The sequence below is a fragment of the Tripterygium wilfordii genome, chromosome 22 (assembly GCF_013401445.1).
Source record: "Tripterygium wilfordii isolate XIE 37 chromosome 22, ASM1340144v1, whole genome shotgun sequence".
NCBI classification, from domain to species: Eukaryota; Viridiplantae; Streptophyta; class Magnoliopsida; order Celastrales; family Celastraceae; genus Tripterygium; species Tripterygium wilfordii.
In genome coordinates, this window is record NC_052253.1 from 5942039 (window position 1) to 5961463 (window position 19425).

The 19425-nt window shown below is 38.5% G+C and overlaps 3 protein-coding genes across 7 annotated transcripts; 2 read left to right on the plus strand and 1 right to left on the minus strand.

Annotated features, from left to right (window-relative positions):
- The first annotated feature begins 1167 nt into the window (after positions 1-1167).
- Positions 1168-4035, plus strand: LOC119991179 (B-box zinc finger protein 19-like). Of its 3 annotated transcripts, none has more exons than XM_038837426.1 (7): positions 1168-1317; positions 1498-1651; positions 2455-2551; positions 2672-2787; positions 2887-3129; positions 3264-3351; positions 3746-4035. In XM_038837426.1, the coding sequence occupies exons 2-6, from the start codon at positions 1559-1561 to the stop codon at positions 3345-3347; spliced, it is 633 nt and encodes a 210-aa protein (XP_038693354.1). In that variant the 5' UTR covers positions 1168-1317; positions 1498-1558; the 3' UTR covers positions 3348-3351; positions 3746-4035. The 3 variants fall into 3 exon arrangements, with proteins under 3 accessions (XP_038693354.1, XP_038693355.1, XP_038693353.1); XM_038837427.1 differs by having other exon boundaries at positions 1230-1328; XM_038837425.1 differs by lacking the exon at positions 1168-1317 and having other exon boundaries at positions 1357-1651.
- A 618-nt stretch (positions 4036-4653) lies between these two features.
- LOC119991177 (fructose-bisphosphate aldolase 1, chloroplastic-like) lies at positions 4654-7357 on the minus strand. Its single transcript, XM_038837420.1, has 6 exons — positions 7086-7357; positions 6182-6451; positions 5915-6024; positions 5708-5798; positions 5351-5620; positions 4654-5153 (listed from the first exon to the last, which is right to left on the minus strand). Exons 1-6 carry the CDS (start codon positions 7263-7265, stop codon positions 4875-4877), a joined length of 1200 nt encoding a protein of 399 aa, XP_038693348.1. The 5' UTR covers positions 7266-7357; the 3' UTR covers positions 4654-4874.
- A 605-nt stretch (positions 7358-7962) lies between these two features.
- On the plus strand, positions 7963-14888 carry LOC119991178 (zinc finger protein GIS2-like). 3 transcript variants are annotated; one of them, XM_038837422.1, is made up of 5 exons: positions 7974-8119; positions 9810-10251; positions 11418-11614; positions 12695-12787; positions 14069-14888. In XM_038837422.1, exons 3-5 carry the CDS (start codon positions 11496-11498, stop codon positions 14640-14642), a joined length of 786 nt encoding a protein of 261 aa, XP_038693350.1. In that variant the 5' UTR covers positions 7974-8119; positions 9810-10251; positions 11418-11495; the 3' UTR covers positions 14643-14888. The 3 variants fall into 3 exon arrangements, with proteins under 3 accessions (XP_038693352.1, XP_038693349.1, XP_038693350.1); XM_038837421.1 differs by lacking the exon at positions 9810-10251 and having other exon boundaries at positions 7964-8119; XM_038837424.1 differs by lacking the exons at positions 9810-10251; positions 12695-12787 and having other exon boundaries at positions 7963-8119.
- The last annotated feature ends 4537 nt before the right edge of the window (positions 14889-19425 follow it).

The following is a 19425-nucleotide window of genomic DNA, read 5'->3' on the forward strand; positions in this document are numbered from 1 at the left end:
GGTGTTCCAAATTTGCAATATATTATTTGCCATAATACGACCCCGTGTCGTTTCATCATTCTACTTGTGTTTGTGTAATGATCAAAACGATGCCGTTTAGCACTCTATTAGTCAAATAATGATCATTGGATGGAGGGATCTGCAGTGGGATTTATGAATTTCGCAATTCTTTAGAGTCTATAATTTGAATTTAAAGGTGGAGAAAAAGTAGATAAATTTTAAAAATGAATAAAATAAAAATATGGTGTAATGTGACCTCTCAAACCATTGAATTCAAATTGTGGACTCTAAGGCTCCGTATAGGATAATATAATATTCTTATCTAATGTATAATTTAATCATTGTATAAGTTGATGTATAATTTAATTCTATCCGGTGTTTGGAAAGAATATGATATTAGACTTCTATAATATAAAATTTATGGTATTATGTTTGGATTACCCCTAATTAAAGTGAAAGTGAGGGTCTTTTTTGTCATTTGACATGTTATTTCTTATACTAAACGCTCATTGTAAAATAAAAATGAGTTGAAGGTGTTTTAATATTATACGGCCAACATTGTATAAGAACCACTTTTGTATAAAATTATACTATCCCAAAAATTTTAAAAATCGTCCAAACACCCGATAAGACGATAACTTCATTAAAGGATAATGTTATACTATACAGAGTCTTATCCTTCCATCCAAACGAAATCTAAAATTTTAAATGTGGAGCTCTCAAATCCTTTACAATGTTACTAAAGCAGAGCATAGAGAGTATCATTCTTACGATTTGAATAAAGAGAAATGTACTTAGAAATGGCCTCAACCACACGAGGTGCTGATGCCTTTGAGCTTGGAAAAACTCTCTCCAAATGATGAGAAAGAGAGTCCATTGGAGACCAAGAATGTATGTGGCCTTCGAGTCAGGGTGTAAGCCCGGCCCACCCTCCTCCTCTATCATCACTGTGAACCCCCAACTTCTCAAAGTACAAAAGTGGAACCCACCCAACAAGAAAGTGGCATCGCTAACGATCGTGCTGCACACGGCATGAAAGGCGCGTGGGGTGTTTTTATCTTCTTTAGCTCACAAAGCGGAAACAATGGAACGGAACAGATCACGCACGATAAACAACGCATAGGCCACATAGTCACACATCACGAAGATAACGACGATTCGTACTCGCCGAAAGTATCCGACACGTATATATTTTATTCATTCTGAAAATAGGAAAAAACTCTTCAAATAATAGAAGAGAGAGTAGCAAGGGTATACGATACTCGCGCGTTAGTGCTCACGAAGGGCCTCGCCTTCTTTCTTCCAGCTTCTCAAATGGTAGTCTAATGGTCTCCTCATCTGTTCTTCATCTTCGACAATGATTTAAATAGTCTTGGACTCCATAGTTTTTCTTCCCCTCTTCTCGTTCTCACTCCCACAGTCTATCTCTAATCGGTTGTTTTTTTTTTTTTTTCCTGAGTTTTGAAAATGGATTAGTTCACTTTATGGCTTGTGCAGCGACGATAACGATGGCTTTGAACGGAAAATAACTGAATAGATTGGGAGAGAGAGAAGTAAAATGCGAACTCTTTGCGATGTGTGCGAGAACGCAGCCGCGATTCTCTTTTGCGCCGCCGATGAGGCTGCTCTTTGCCGTGCCTGCGACGAAAAGGTTATTTTCTCTGTCATTCTCACGCCCACACATCTATGGACAAATATATTCACGATTTCAGTGCTCAAAGTTACTAGAATTCTCTGGTTGTGATAAAATTTTGTGTGTCTGCTTAGCTATTACTGGATCGAGTTCATTTTTCCGATTGGAAATTTTTTCTGTTGAGGTCGACCGTGGAGGAGCAGTAAATTGGTGACTTTCCTTGTTTATGTGTTATTGAATTTGATCAGGGACTGAATTCTAACCATAATATAAGACGCTGCAAATTGTGCTGTTGGAGGTGAAATTCCAGTATAATGATCCTGGCTCTAATTTTTTTTCTTGGACTTGAATCTTCACCTTTATTGTTGGTCTATATCCTCTGCTTAAATCCTTGCTTATTGTAGTTAATTGTTATTGGCGTAGTCTCTCTCTTTCGATTCGGAGTAATGTTCACACTCGTTCATAGTGCATTTGAACTTTGAAGAGTACCTTTGATAGCCGTCTTATTGGTATGTAATGTAACTATGTAAGGCACCTTGGATCCATAATTGCAATCGCCTTATAATATTTTAACCTAGATGTTAAAGTAGTGAAATGGTGAGGAACAATAAGAACATAAGTTTATGGTTGTTAGGCTAGATAGCATTTTTGAAAATTTAAACTAATAAATGGTTTGTAAGAATGTTATTTCGTGCTTCTAAAATTGTTAGTATTGGGCATTGGCCTTTTGCATGTAAGCTTGTATTATTTCTTCTAGGGGAGTGTTTACTAAAAATATCCTGAGAGCAGCATATTTATAATTCCTTTATGCTGGAATGTAGGTTCATATGTGTAACAAGCTTGCCAGTAGACATGTACGAGTTGGGCTTGCTGACCCCAGTGAAGTTCCACGCTGTGATATATGTGAGAATGCGCCCGGTATGCGAGCTTTTTTTTTATGGTTGTCATATAGTAGTGTTTTGTGTGTATGTGGGAATCTGCAATTTTGATTTATGGATAATGCTTTGATACTTTTTTTCTTCCTTTGTGTATCTGTAGCTTTCTTTTACTGTGAGATAGACGGTAGTTCCCTTTGCCTACAGTGTGATATGATTGTACATGTTGGCGGCAAAAGAACCCATGGGAGATATCTCCTCTTGAGGCAAAGAGTTGAGGTTTGTGTTACTGGACTTGACAGATTGATTCAACAGCCTCACGAGATTCCTTTGATGCTTCCTGACACATACAATTTTCCCTTTACTTTTATCATTTAGTTTCCAGGGGATAAACCTGGCCATTTGGAGGACCTAGGGCTGCAACTTTCTGATAAAACTGATGGAAGAAAGGACAAAAATATGCCTACTCAATTAACAATGATAGAAAACCAGCAAAATCACAGGGGCTCCCCTATTCCAATACTAGAAAATAATTTCGATGGTGATGGCAAGGTGGATAATAATTTGATTGATCTTAACACTAGGCCCCAAAGGATACACGGGGAACCTTCAACTAACCAGGTATCATTTTTGAAGTTCATATTTTACTTTTGCAAAGTTAAACTTGCATGTTGAGAACTATTCTTTTATTTTTTTTGAATGGAAAGCACTATTGTTTTATGCTTTTGCCTGCCTGCTCTTGTGTTATGCAACAGGGAGTGGATGTTTTGAATAGCAATAATCATGACTCTGCTGCTGTGGTTCCTATTGGGTCCATCAAAAGTGAGGCTGAGAAATGAGCAGGTATAGGACACATTCACATGCTGTTTCATATATATCTTGTTTGGAACGGTCCCAATTGATGCTCTATGCTTGGTTGAAGACTCTTTGTTGGTTTTCCATGTCAATTAGTTTTCATCGTATGGACAGAATCTGGAGGACTTAGAAGTCCTTTGGGTGTCTGTTTTCTCTATTTGCATTCTTTCGTTTTGTCAATTCTGAGTATGGTTCTTTGTAAATGAATACTGTTAGCTAGCATATTTGTTGGATGTGACTTGTAAATCTGGCGGTGTGTCTACTAGTTATAAGATCTCATTGCTGGTACCAACATGAGAAATTCCTCTTTTGTTGTAGTTTGTGAATTTTTAGAAGTTAATCTGTGGCCAGAGCTTGATTCTATTTTTAAATCTATGCACAGGCCGGCATTGGTTCATTGATGGAGGATTTGCAAATGCTAGCATATGTTAGTCTCGCCTTTTCTAAATTTGTGGAACTTGTCACCAACACTTGACGATTTTAGAGATTTGGCAGAAGATCAAAGTATGGAGATGTAACAACCTCCTCTACCTTCTTGACAACCCATCTTTGTGGTTTTCGTTCTAAGAGGTGGAATAGAATAACCCAGTTGTCGTGTAATGATCATACCTCTGTAGGATGTACTCCATCATTTAGAAATTGTTTAATTGGTAACGACGGAATTTCTAGTCATTCGTGGATTCCACTACTTGTTCGGTGGTTTACAACCCCCTTCACATCATGAGAGTGGTGATAGTAGGAGCGAATCTCGCACTTCACACCTAAAGAAAAAGCACTTAAAATGCAAAACTTCTCAACATTTGGATAAATTCTCAATCTTTGTTAGGAAATTCTGCAGCTTTGTCAACAAATTCTGCACTTATTTTATCTTTATTCAAAACTAGACTATCACTTATGTTGCGTTTGGTAACAACGTTATAGCATTTTAGAAATAAGTTTTGACACAGCCGAACACAAAAATAATACAACGTAGCTCACATCTAGCTTATTTCACAGTTTATAAGCTTAGAAGAATTTGTTTTTATCAAACGGACTCTAATCTATTCATATTAAAAAAAGACTACCTCCTAGCAATGAACTCATGAAATTTCTCTACTTTCTTGAATTTGTAATGCTTATATAGACATGGCCTTATCAGAAATTGCACTCAATGTAAAGATGTTACTATGTTCTACCTTGGACAACTCCTGTTTTTCATTTCTGAACTTATTAGCAGATAAATATTTGAAGAGTATTGTATAATTGAATTGTAGATCACTTATCTTGTCCAAGGTTTCAAATTCAAACTGCTAAAGCAAGCATTCTTTTATAAAATTTTTAATTTAAGGTGGTGCAGATCTGAATGCAGACTAACTAATCTCATCAGCAAGAGGTCCATTAAGTGGCTAAAAGGTACATGTAATGATGAACAAAAATAGTCTCCAAGGTTATATAAGCATTACAAATTTGACAGAGATAGGTAGTCTTCAATGGTTTGCTCCATCTTCCCCTATAGCTTTGCTGCAACAAGCTTAGTACGAGTAGCCCTTGGTGAACATGCCTTGCTTGGCCTCCTCTGACTCTCCCTCGCCGGTGTATTTCCCGAGCTGAGCAAGAGAGTTGGCCTTGGCACGGATGAGCAGTGCCTCCTGAGCTGCCTTAACGTTCTCGGGTCTCCCTCCCCACGTCTTTAAGCAAGTGTTCTGGAGGGCTCTAGCATAGGAGAAGGACACATGCCATGGGTTGGTAGACTGGTTCATTGCATTCAAGTTCTGGGTTGCCTCAACCTCAGATTGCCCACCAGACAAAAACTGCTCATTCCGAAACAACACCATCAATCAGTCGATGTTTCAGAGAAAACTTTGTAGTTTGTAGTATATCTATGGAGTGCACCTAAACTTTATGTGTATAACTATAGTTATTGTCTGAAAGAAAGCGAGTCGGATAGTAAATGTAAGATTTTGTGAACTGATAGTAAAGAGTGTATATGATATGTGATGGAACTTGCCATGATTCCAGGGACGGCAGGCGGGATTCTCCTCTGGAGGAGCTTGAGGGTGTAGTCAGCAACTTGTTGAGGGGTGGCCTTGTCCTTGCACTCAGCACCAGGAGTGACCATGCTGGGTTTGAGGAGGATACCTTCATAGAACACATTGTTTTCAGCCATGAAGAAGAACACCTTATTCCACACCTTCTGAGCCACTTGAAAGGTCCTCTCAATGCCATGTTCACCATCAAGCAAGATCTCCGGCTCCACAATTGGGACCAAACCATTGTCCTGCCAAGATTAAAAGTCTCGGTTAGAAAATAGAAACACAATTTCAGTTTCTATCAGTTTCATGAATTGGGTTTTCTGGGAAATTACTTGAGCGATAGCAGCGTAGCGAGCAAGACCCCAGGCTGCTTCTGTCACAGCCAATTCAGATGGTCCATTGGGAATGCTCACAACGGTACGCCTAATCAATCATTCAAATAAAATTCTCGTTATTTGCTTCTCACAATAGGTATCTATGAAGAGGCCTGCATTACAATCATATATGTAGTTTCAAATGCGGGTTAGAGATTTTTATACCATTTGGCAAAACGAGCACCCTGCTGGTAGTAAGCAGCTGTGCGGGAAGCCAAACCGTCTAGTCCTTGGCACCATGACTCATCATTGGAACCAGCCAGAGGCACCAAACCCTGTTGTTCTCATTGTCCACACAACAAAGTCAGTCAACTTCTCCTCTATGCATATATCATCGTCATCAATAACAAAATCTCCACAACATATGCTTCCTATGTGTACATATACTATATATATACATATACATGCATTTATGTGTTCAGGAGGGCTTACCTTGTCGACTTTGATACCAGGGACAATGTTCTGCGCAACAAGAACATCAACTATCTTCTTTCCATCAGTGGTGGATTGGTACAGAGTCTCCTCAAAGAGGATTGCACCAGAGATGTACTTACCAAGTTCGGGGACTGTCACAAGGAGGGTCCTGTAGGCTTGGCGGTTGGCCTCTGTGTTTTCAAGCCCAATTGAGGCCAAACGCTTTCCACAAGTAGCATTTGACTCGTCCATCGCTAAGATTCCCCGACCTGATGATGCAATAGTTTTCTACAAAACCCAGCAACACCAATCAGTGTTTCAATGTTTCATGTATACCAAAAATTGAAGCCAGTTAATACTTAATAGCCTAAACTCGGGCCACCAACATGCCCACCGGACAGCTGAGTTAGTTTTAAACTCTCGAGCCGCCAACCCAACCTGCTCCATCTTGACGACAGGAACCCGTACCGAGAAATAAAGCCAAAACTGTCGGGCGTGAGAGTTGAACTTGCGACCTCCCGCATTGCCAATGAGAATTTCTCAGTTCAACATGCCCATTGTCGGACAGCTGGGCTAGCTCTACACTCGGACCGCCTACTCAAGTCGCTCTATACTAGCGACAGAAAAGACTAGGTCGAAACCCGTGGTAGAAATAATGACGAAACTGCTGGGCGTGAGAGTTGAACTTGCAATCTCTCACATTCACAAGGACTTATCGCAGTCAATTTCACCATCCCAACAATAGTGTTTTTTTTTTTTTTAACATACACAAACACTGTGTTCAGGCATGGCTGAACATAGCTTTTAAGAATTGTGGGTGGCCAGAAACCTCAAGTTTACGGTAATTAGCATAGTTTATAATTAGTTGAACGTATCATTGCAATTACAGTTATGTTGAAGTGTGCTTAGCCTGTGAACTTACTGCAGTCTTGACAAGCTCATCTGCGTAGGAGGAAGCAGCACGGACGGTGAGGGCAGGGGAGGAGGTGGGGTGGCAGCGGACAGTGGAGACTGGAGGCTGGCGGAGGGTCAGAGTTTGGCCCTTCACCCACTCAGACTTGTTAAGGACTGTAGATGACTTGAGAAGAGATGCTGATGCCATTTTTTGGGCCTTTGAGAGGATGCTCTACCAAGTTTCACACTCTAAAAGCTTATCTCACTCTCTCTTATTGTGCCCTCTTTGCCACACATGTATTCAATGCTCTACATTTATAATTTTGTGATAGTGTGTATCATCTTAAGATGTCTCATTTGAGGTTGTCATGCACCCGCGAATCCGAATTCGCCATGTGGATGATATAATATGTACACTTGGAAAAAAACCATAGATTTTTTTTTCTTGCATGTAGACAAATGTATCATGGTCACTACAAAGAGACAAGGTCCAAATTATGGTTGTTTCGTAGTGTTGGAGATTCTTCTGGACAGTAAGTTGGAGGCTGTAATCTCTTCTCTGGATTTGTTTTTCAGCTTCAAATGTCATTTATGGCTCTGGTTTGATTGCAAGACTTTGATGACATTGAATCCATGTCAACCATGGACATCTTGCCAAATCATCTCTTCCATGTAATCGTCTGGTGGGTTCAGTCCAGGTCTCAAACCAATTAAGAAATCTTTCACGCTCGATGACGTGGTTTGATGGCGTTGCTGAGGTGGCTGCCGTTGGTTTGAGTATTCTTTCGACTGACCGGCTGACCGCCACGTATGAGGTTACAAGATGGGCACGGTTTCACTAAGCCCATATAAGATTGGGCCTTTACAAGCCCAGAAAACAATTTTCGGGCTTCCTATTATTCGCTGCAGGTTGGACTTGACCAACGACCAGAGACAAGTCTCACCTGGTGCTCATCATCCTCAAATTCGCCGTTTCGCGGCTTGAGACAAGCAAATTCTGTGCACTGTGGTCGTTTGGAGCCATTGTCGCGCGAGCTCCGTTGCTGATTCGCAAATTATTAGGTTTTTTAACCATCCCTCTCTCTTCTTGGCTGGTTGTTCCGTTAATCCGCTAACTTTTGCTTCCCTTTGTTTCTTTATGTTAGGGTTAGGGCTTACTGTTTGATATGTTCCCTTCACGTGTATGTGTGTGTTTGCCTGGACTTTTGGGTGATATCGCGCATTTTATTCATTGCTCAAGTTCAGCTGAGTTTTCTCATTCCTAATTTGGAACTGAATGGTGTGATGTGTTTTCTGGATGTTCTACTAGCAATCTTTGAATTTGATTGATTGTGAGCTTCCCTGGACTGTTAATGGGATCGGTTATGAGGTATCTGGGCATTCATGTCCATTTCCTTTTCTTTGCGTTTAATCTGTGGAGAAGTTGCAGTTAATCAAGGAAAACTGTTCAGCTATCCGAAGTAGAATATATACAATAGTCATTTAGGAGTTTATATGGGTTCATAGATCTATATAAATATCTGTGTAGGTGTATACTGGCTTGTGGGGCGTGGTTCTTGGGGAAAAAAGAAATTGAAGAAGTTTTTGTGGGGATAGCTATTAGGAGGCCTAGGATAGATGCAGAGGTGTATCTGTGTTGTTTTTATAATTGGCTATTTTTTATAATTAGTTGATTCAGTTATAAATTATATGGGTGGGTATTACTATGATGCGTAACATATAACGTTATGCTAGAGGAGAATAGCAAGAAATGCATTGAAAACTCCTTGCAACGGAGACACTTTTTTCATGAGTCGCAATTGCTAATTATATTGAGTATTGACTATTACTATTATTACTGAAACATACTCTATACGGATTTGAGGGCTGCAACATTTATAAATTTTCTGAAAAACACTTAACTATAAATTTTCTGAAAAACACTAAATGTTAAACATATACCTGTTTAGTTCCACTTTCTGATCTTATCCAAGTGTATGAAGCAAGGACCAGTGAGGTACCAATATCTTGGATGCAAAATCGGAAGTTAAATAAAAAATTGCTTGAAGAGTCTCGGGTCTTGGCTTGTGATCACAGTTTACTAATGATCAGATGTTGGCTAATTTGGTTGGAAAGAAACAAAAGAATCTTTAATGAAAAGGAAACTGATATAGACCTTTTTATAGATAATTGGTTATCCATTAGCATGTTTTGGCTTTCTAAAATTTGTAACAAACATTTTTCTAGCCACAAATAACCTGGTGGTGATTTATTGTATCTTTCTCCTTTGGGGATGATGAAAGACTTTTTGCTCGAACTACTTTTTATTGTGGTGTGTATCATTCCACTTTGTGTGAAATTGTGAATCATGTTTGCTAGCTGCATGTTAGAATCGGGGGCATCAGTTCTTCTTTATCTACGTTGAAATAGTAATGTCTTTACTCGTGAATCATTGGATTTGGCCTTGACATGTTTGCCTCATTGTCTTTCACCTACTGCTTGTCAAAGACAAACTGCCTTAGGTTAAGACTTAGTAAACATGAATTTTTTCCCTTTGGCTGAAAATATTGTTTTAAATGGCCTACTTGTTATGTGTCATACTTGTTTTAGATGGCCTACTTGTTACTTCAACAGAGGAGTTTATAAACTCAATTTTTTCAGAGATTCAGTTTATAATCCATGGCTTATATATGAACTAGTAGCTTAGTTCGACCTTGTCAAAGAAGGTGATATTTTTCATGGCATTTTTCATAACTAATCTCTTTGCATCTAGGAAGCATGGACTCGGCAAAATGGGTGCCGAGTCCTCGTCACATACGAACCGAGCTCGCCAACGCGTTAGATGAGCAAAATTCGGCTACAACGCGCATTGACTGTGTCGGAACAGTCAACACAGCAATGACTCACCAAAGACTCGTCTTCGACGCGGGGGGACTTGGATTTCCACTTAAAACCACTCACGACCTCCTATGAAGCTCTCCTTCCACTTGCGAGTGAAGCCCTAAATCGAAGACCTCCTCTGATTCAAACACCTACCCTGAATCGAAGACCTGCTCTCCTTTCATTCTTCTTCTCTTCGTCGTCGACTTCGTTCAAAAGGGTAGAAAGAAGATCCGTCCTGCCCAAAGAAAGTTAGGCGTGTTCGATCTTCTCGAACCCCTACAGGACAGGCATCAAGGGAAGTTCTCGAGTGCGACCATCCCGAGCAAGAAAGAGTAGGGCGTTTTCCTTTTTTTCTGTCGTAGGTGAGGGAGATGTGCAGGGATATAATAATCTGGCCCCCTCTAAATCGACTGGTTGTAAATCAGATAGAGCCAAAGAAAGGTGAAAAGAGAGAAAGTTGAACAATGGATAGAGACAAAGAGTCAATAGTTGATACAACGGAAGTATTAATTGTGCAATGACACGTGCATACCATTAGACTCACTTTCTATTGTTATCCTTATCACCAGATTCACCACTAGCTATTGGGCCTATTGTTATCTTTATTACTTTCTAGCCCATTAGACTCACTTTCTAACCCAATAGACTAAAATCACAGCTTCATTTAAAACTTCTATGTTCTTTTATATCATCTCAACATTTTTATAATTCTAAATACATATATAAAAAAATATATATAAATATTTTTTATTTGCCGAGTCCCCCCGCACTTACATCCTGGATTCTTTGAGAATTTGCGAATCCCCGCACCCGCATCCAAGTCGGTGCTTCCTAGCTCTGCATTCATAAGTTATTTATGATATTTGTGTTGGTTGCTTTTGCTGATGCTATATTACTATTTACTGGTTATGTGCAGATTTTTCCATGACATTTATTTAGTGCATCATTATAGAGAATCGCTGGAATTTTACATCAATATAGGGCTTGTATAGAATATAGATTATGTACTTAGTTAAACATTCAGATGTTTGTTGATCATTTATATCTTTGTACAAATGAATCGTAAGTTTAGGGTATCTGAGTTGGTTAATTGCACATTTGTCTGTTACGTTACCCCCCTTTCTTCCTTTCAGAAGATCTTTCTTGTGACCCCTATTTGCCCCCCCCCTCCCCACCCAATCCTCGTTTGCTGCCATTTCATGGCTTGAATCTTATTGAGAAGGTTGTTGAAGAGTTGGTGTCAACTAGTGCATTATCATTTGTTGCATATGGGAAATGAATTTTTGTTGGAGCTGCATGATAGTGGGAAGGATGGGGTTGCCAAACCGGTGTTGCTCACTTGGTGATGAGCATAAGGATTGTGATTGATCTAAGATGAAGTGTGTGTTAAATTTATCTTCTATGCTCTTTGGATTTGGTGTTTTCTGTTTTGGAGGGGATAGTTGGGGGTCTTGGTTGGGCTAATGGATGATGATGGATGTGGTTGTAATGTGGACAGGGAGGAGTTAGCAGCTGTCGGTGTTTGTGGTGGTGGTTCTTTTTGCAGATCGGTGGTGGTAGGTGTTAATTAAGGAGTATGAATTCTGATAGCAGAAGCAGAACCCGGAGCAGGAGCCCTATGGATCGTAAGATCCGGTCTGATCGCTTTTCGTATCGTGACACACCTTACAGACGAGAGTCACATCGGGGTTTCAGGTTTTCTGTATTTCAGTGACTTGTTTGTTTTCTGTCATGTACTTTGGAAGTGTATGGAAGTTTATATGCACTTTGTTGGAGCTTTTTTTTGTGTGTGTTGATCTTGTGCTTGATTATGGTGTCTCGAATCTTTAAGGTTCAGTTTCAAGTTCTTGGTTCAAGGTGTTCTCATCGTTTTTCACAGCTTGTTACGTGCACTTTTTGTGCTTCTGATGGGAACTTTTTTGATAGTATTGCCTTATTTATTGTGTTACTTGTATGGTTTGCACCTCCTTGGCACTCCTTTTTAATAATACTCTTTCTTACATTCGAAATAAAGAATTATACTTTTTGTCCCAGAGATTCTTGTTTTCTGTTTGCCCCTTGGAGAGAGAGAAGGAAGAAGAGAAATCATTTCTTTATAACGATCCTTGACTGTACTTCTTACTAAAAAAACTTGATAACATATTTCGATGCACTGACTTTGACAATAATACTTTATACTCCAGAAAAAGAAGATGGCTGAAATGATTTGGGTTGATTATCTCAGATTTTCACCCGGCTAATGGTAGCCCATTGTTAAGAGATGGGAACTCAGGGTCAGCCATAAACTCGGAGCTTCTGGGTTCACATCTCCATCATCACCTGGCGTAACCAGGGGTGGATCCAAGTTGATGAGTCAGTGGGGGCAAAACCTATAGGTCCTGAGGGTTAGTGATTTGCGTGTTTTTAGTATTCAAAGTTACTATAGATGGAGGGTTCAACTCAGCCTGCCTTGGAGAGGTTTTATGTTTAAAGCTATTATCTTAAATTTTTTGCAAATGAAAAAATGTTTTTTGTAATTTTTTTTTCTCTGTGTTATAGTTATTACATGCATTTGTGTGGGGTTGGGATGGTGTAAATATCTTTTATTCCTCTCTATATCTCTCTCTATGTATATATACATACATATGGTTCGAATATATATATATATATATGTATGTATGTATAATATATTTTCCGAATAGCGTGAGGACTGATTTTCAAAAGAGTTATTTGAACGTTATAAAAAATCCTTTTCCATTATATTCTGGCTTAACCACATTTTGCTTTTGTTATCAGCCAAGGCAATCTGTGCAAGAATTGCAAACGACCTGGTCATTTTGCCAGAGAGTGTAATAATGTGTCATTATGTCACAACTGTGGCCTTCCCGGGTAAGGAGTCTCATACAACATCCAATCTTATATATTTTATGTGAACAAAAAAGGCTTAGCCTATTTGTATTCTATTTGTCTTTATTAGTTAGTGCATGAATAACGTTCCCGTACTATAGATGGAGAATAACAAGAAATATAATAAATGAAGACATAAATAGACACTTTAAAATAATCTGAACTTAAGATCTTGCATGATTTTGTATGGTTTGCTTAACACCTCTAAGCTGTTAATCAGACTAATTCTTTGGTCAAGAAAATGGTAAGATAAGTTTATGCTGCTTTTTTTTTAAATTTTTTTTTTTCCTGTGAGTAGTCTTTTTGGCTTCTCTCTACCTTAATATTCAGACAATCAAACCCTGGTATTAAGATTTGTTGATATGTAGTGTATTTGGCATGGATTATTGACCTTACCATTTCATTTCCTCATTTCTTCTGTATTTTTGTTTTTAGTTAGGACTTAGGAGTTTGGTTTCTGGATTACAAATGATATAAAAACCTCAAATGTGTGGAGTCGGTCTATCCTTTAAGCTATTTGTACAACAATATTGTCATATTTAAGTTCCGTCGAAACTGCATTCACCTAGCTGCTGATAACCCCATCAATTGGTTCACTGATTCAGCCACCAAGATATCACATAATTCTCTCACTAAATATGGGCTAGGTGTTAGACACTGTATGTATTATTGTCAACTGCTCTCTGCAAAGGAAATTTAGGCAAAAGAGAGAGAGAGTAACGAACGAAGAGTGCTGTTACAATAACATACCAACTTTGAAGTTTCCTGAGTATATGTGTATGTGCATCTGTGTCTTAGAGTAGATAACAGATCAACTTTCTTGTAAATGTCTTCTAAATAAGTACTTAAGTAACATTTCCAGTTCATATCTCATAAAAGACTGCAGTATTCTTGCCATGGTTATTACCATTTTTTTTTACAGAAATAGAATAGTTTAAATGTTGAGGTTAGCTTGATTTGTTTTTCGCACTTGCAAATGTTGACTTTTTTTTCCTACTTGTCTATGGGTTCTTTTCATTGTTTCCACCTCCATCATCAGCTGCTTTTTGTTCATTGGAGGGATCTAAATGCGCCCACCGTAAACAGGATATTCTGTCAGCTCCATTTGTGAAACTTCTTGAGCTCTATCTTCCATTGTTATTTTTACTTTATGGTTAAATTTCACTTTTTGTTTATGTTGGTAGTAAAACACCAAAGCTATCTGTTTTAAAGGTGAATGTTGTGATTATTGTAAATCTGACATATATGAAAATATCTGAGCAGACATATTGCTTCGGAATGCTCTACAAAGTCATTGTGTTGGAACTGCCGGGAACCTGGCCACATGGCCAGCAGCTGTCCAAATGAGGGCATATGCCACACTTGTGGCAAGGCTGGACATCGTGCTAGAGAATGCATTGCACCACCAATGCCACCTGGAGACTTGAGGTTGTGCAACAACTGCTATAAGCAAGGTCATATCGCAGCTGACTGTACCAATGAAAAAGCTTGCAACAACTGCAGAAAGACTGGTCACTTGGCACGTGATTGTCCGAATGAACCCATCTGCAACTTGTGCAATGTGGCAGGGCACATGGCTAGACAGTGCCCAAAAGCAAACATTCTAGGAGATCGTGGCAGCATTGGTGGTGGCGGTTTTCGTGGCGGCAGTGGTGGTGGAGGTGTTCATGGGGGGAGTTACCGGGACATTGTATGTAGGAACTGCCAGCAGTTGGGGCACATGAGCAGGGAGTGCATGGCGCCATTGATGATCTGTCACAACTGTGGGGGTCGAGGACATTTGGCATATGAATGTCCATCTGGGCGGCTTATGGATCGCTATTCTCGGAGGTATTGATGGTTGACCGATCATATAATGGCGATGTTATGTTTTTATGTTTCCTTGAAACTGATGTTGGTGATTTAAAGGTTTAAAACTAAATAGATTGTGAGGTTCTGACTTAAATTTTCAGGTGTGCCATGAGTAGCAATTGTTGAAATTCTTATTCGAAGTTAATAATCTGGTGACCCTTGTCCTTGTGTTGGAATAGAGAAATTTGCTATTAATGTTAATTCATAGTTGTATGTTAAGCCTTTTGTGAGTGATTGTGTGTTGCTGTATCTTCTCTTCAGCCTTAGGGATCTCTTCCAGTCTCTGCATTCGCTAATTTTCAATTTACTATCTTTTTATCAACCCATTAGCATGCGTGTCTGAATGAACTATGCTGGATGTCTTTGGCAGAGTTAATAGAACTTTTGGCCATTGAAAGATGACTCATGTTCCAACTCAGTCCTCCAATTTTAGATTGTTTCAACTCAGTCACTCAAAGTTTGGATTTGTTTCAACTTCATCACTCAGGTAGAGTTCACCAAATCCGGTCAATCAAACATCATACATGACATGTTGACCGTTAAGTATCCGTTAAATGTGATGATGTGGCATCATGATATTCTGACCAAGCTAATGGTGACACCATGACATTTGTGATAAACCAAAAAAATCGCACGAAATCACTTACCCTCTCGTGAACCAAAAAACCAAAACCTAGCTTCTTCAAAATTCATCCAAATCACTGACCTACACTCTGAGTGCAGCACAAGAACCATGAAATCTCCTCATTGATTGTGTACACCTTGAGCGCAGCACGAGAACCACAAACCTGCTCCTTGAGCGGAGGTGGGTTCATTTTCTACTTATATAAATCGGGCCCCATAAGTGAAAATCTGGTTTTGGGTGTTTCCGATTTTGGGTGTTTATAAGGGGATATGTTTTGCTGTAAATGCAATTTTGGTGGGAAAGAAGGGAGGTAGCTCCTGGTTGACTGCTGTGAAATGGGCTTTTAGATCTCGCACTAAAGATAACGATCATCAAAAAAGAGAAGTACTAGGAGACGTGTAGAACTTGACCGAGAAGAAGATGAAGAGAAGGTTCTGCATTTCTTCAAAATTTGATACTTCTTGATTTGTTTTTGGTGGATTAATTGCAGGGTAATTGTTTTACCAACCTTTCAATTGTATTCTGTGCAGAAAATTATCCTTTTTTAGATATTTTTTCCCACGGGTGGCAATTGCAAATCCACGTCAGCTTTTGACATCTCTGGTCAACTAGCCATGTAGATAGTTTGACAAGATACGAAACAAATCTTAGTCATATATAGAAGATGTCCACCAGTATACAACTGCAAAAGAAACTTTTTGTATATCCAACCATATGTATTAGCACTCTAATAGATGTAAGATTAAATGTTAAGATTGAACTTAAAGTCCAGAAACAACAGTTCAACATTGCGTCCCAATTTCAGTGTGAATCAAGAAAATTACCCTGCCTCCCCAAAAATCAGAACATGAACATGACAGAATCATGACAAACAAACAAATCTGGCGCCCCAATAGTATCAACGATGGTAATGGGTCCCACTCATGCCTCGACTCCGTCCCGACATCGGAGGAGAGAATCACGACAACCAAATCCTGACATGCCAACGGTAGTACCGACGGCAATGGGTCTCATTCATGTCGTGCCTCCGTCCCGACACTGGAGGAGAGGAAGAGAAGCGAAGGATGAGAGGAGGCGAATCTGAAAATCTTGAGCGAGCAGAGGAAGATTTGATGAGGCGAAGAGCAAAAATGGGAGAGGAAGGTGGATTTCAAGAAGAGGGATTTTTTTAGGTTTTAATATTTGAAGAAACTTGACGGAAGTGAGGCTCCGTTAAAATCAAATAAAAAAATTGATGTGAGATTGAGCTGTAAAATTCAGCTCATGTGTCATGATTTAAGTGGTCCGGCCACACCACATCAGCATGTCACGTGGTGTGGCCGGACCACACAATAATTTCTCGTATTCTGTGCAGAAAATTATCCTTTTTTAGATATTTTTTCCCACGGGTGGCAATTGCAAATCCACGTCAGCTTTTGACATCTCTGGTCAACTAGCCATGTAGATAGTTTGACTGCCTAGATTTGGTGTAATCTACCCGGGTGATGAAGTTGAAATAAATCCAAACTTCTAGTGACTGAGTTGAAACAATCTAAAATTGAGGGACTGAGTTGGAACATGGGTCATTTTTCAGTGACCAAATGTTCTATTAACTCGACTTTGGCAAGTCCAGTCAAAGTTGTGTGATAGTATGGAGACACAATAGTTCACCTGTCGATTTTAGAACGGATAACTCAACATGTTTATTGGACTTGTATAGATAGACTTGACAATCGATTGGGTTAGGCTTACGTGTGTCCAATGTTCGATTCTAATGAGGATGTTTGTTAATTTGAGATTGAGTTTGATAATATTGTGTTTAATTTGAGATTGAGAATATTATTATTGTGTTTATTATTTTATTTGGATGGATCTTAATTTATAGTATTTTTTTAATTTTTTTAATAATTTACACATTTTTTTAATAATTTATTAGGAATTTTCAAAAATTTTAATTAATTAAATCAAATCAGATGGTCGGTCAAACCAACTGTCGGTGGCCTAACCGATACGATTTAAAATTGACATTTAAAACTTTGCGCTAGATAGCGTGATGAATCCCAAAGCCATAGGCTAGTACATTTACCCAACACATAGATCGGTCTTTAATTGAATTGTTGCTGAGGTTAGTTCAAGTGGGATCCTAATTATCCCAGTTGTTGAGTTGTATACATATAATTTAATATGCATGTGATGGGCTCTAAGAGCGTGTTTGAATTGAGGGATTTGAAGGGAATGAAAGATAAGGGAAAAAGAGCTTCCTTCCAATTTCATTATTTGGATAGTTTAAAAAAAAAAATTAGGGAGCGGGATTTTGAAGGAATTAGAGGGAAGATTTCATTAAATTTTTGTCAAAGTTATTATATGTTAAAAATCTATTTTACCCTTGTACATAACACTCTAACATAAAAAATAAGGGTAAATTAGTAAATTAAATTAATTTTTTTTTTCATTTCTTTTTTTTATATATCCAAACATAAGAAAAGAAAAATTATTATTCATTTTCTCCCCTCCCCTCCCCTCTCCACTCCTCCAAGTCCCTCAATCCAAGCACACTCTAACGCTGTGTTTGGTTAGTCGTGGGAATGAAAACATGAACAGGAGTGAGAACGAGAACATTAACGAGAACGAGAATGGGAATAGGAACAAGAATGAGAATTCCAATGATTCTGATGTTTGGTTGGTGAAGGAATTGTGACAGGAATCCTATATTTCTTACTTGAAAAAAGATTATATTATCCCTTATACTGATGTTTGATACTTTGATTAATATTATATATATATATACCCACAAAATAACATAAAATAAAATATTACCATAAAATTAAAAATAAATATAAATATTCAATAAATACTATATTGTTTCTTTAAATAAAAAATAGAAACCTATACTATAGTGTACTGGTTTATCTTCACTCCAAAAATAATACTATAAAATAAATAAGATCCCACAAATCTTCACTACTCTCCAAAACCTTATTTTCTCTCAAAAAATAAATAATATCCCATAAAATCCTCATTGGGGCTGGTCTATCATTTACGCAGAGAAGATACCTAAGCAAAAGGGTAAGCTTGTCATTACATGCAAAACCAATTCTCATTCTTGTCGGAATAGGAAGTTCCTCAGGTAGAGGTTGGAATCGTCAGTTCCGGAGAAGAACCAAAAATCATTCCATTCCTTTGTCTTGTTTGTCTTACCAAACAATGGAATTCCAGCGGGAATGGGAATTGATCGTTTTGTTCCGGCCGGAATGATCATACCAAACATAGCGTAAGTGCACATTACCACATGAATTATCAGAAACACTATATGTCCATAATTGTCCATAATCTAGGTGGCATGAGGAGAAGTGTAGACAATTATGGACATCATCTAAATTATGGACACATATCATTTTGGAGGAATTATTTCAGAAAGGCTAAACCTGCAAATATCTTTATGGTAAACTATAGTCACACCCCAAACTTTACTAAAAACACCCCGACTTAAGTTGACTTTACGTTGACCATGTATTCTTTTAGAACCCAGCTGATAACACCCCATGGCCCATATCCATAGTAAAAATCAGTTCTAGAGCTCCTTCCGTCTTCGTCTCAGCTTCTCATGTACGCGAACCCTAGATTGGGTGCTTGGCTGCCCCTTGTGTTTCTGGTTCGATCTAAGTTGTGGCAACGCTATTTTCATTTCTTGATTCGGTACTGCACTGTACATAACAGTGTTGTAAGAGGTTTTGCTCCGGTGAGTTCTCCTCATAGCTCCCTTCAACTTCTCAAAAAGATCTCTCTTTTATATGCAATTGTTCGATTACTTATTAAGTTTTCCAAAATCTCGGGTTTTCTTCTACTATTGGATGAAGGTGTTTGGAATTTTTGTATGTATTTTATGACTTTATAATTTTGCATGAGTTTTTAATCTGTTCATTTGCCTTTTTCCTTATCACAGATCTTGTATCTCTTCTTGTTTGGATGGTCTGCCTATGTCTTCTCTTTGGGATTGATAGTGATTTCATCGACATATAGAAGACTTTGATTTCTCAGTGTTCTGCATATGTGATATTATATGGATGGATTGGCTCAAATTATCGGTTTTATTCTGCTTCCCCTTCATTCTTTCCTTTTGATTGTTATGGTTTTCACTAGCTTGATGTGTTTTGGCAGGTTCAAT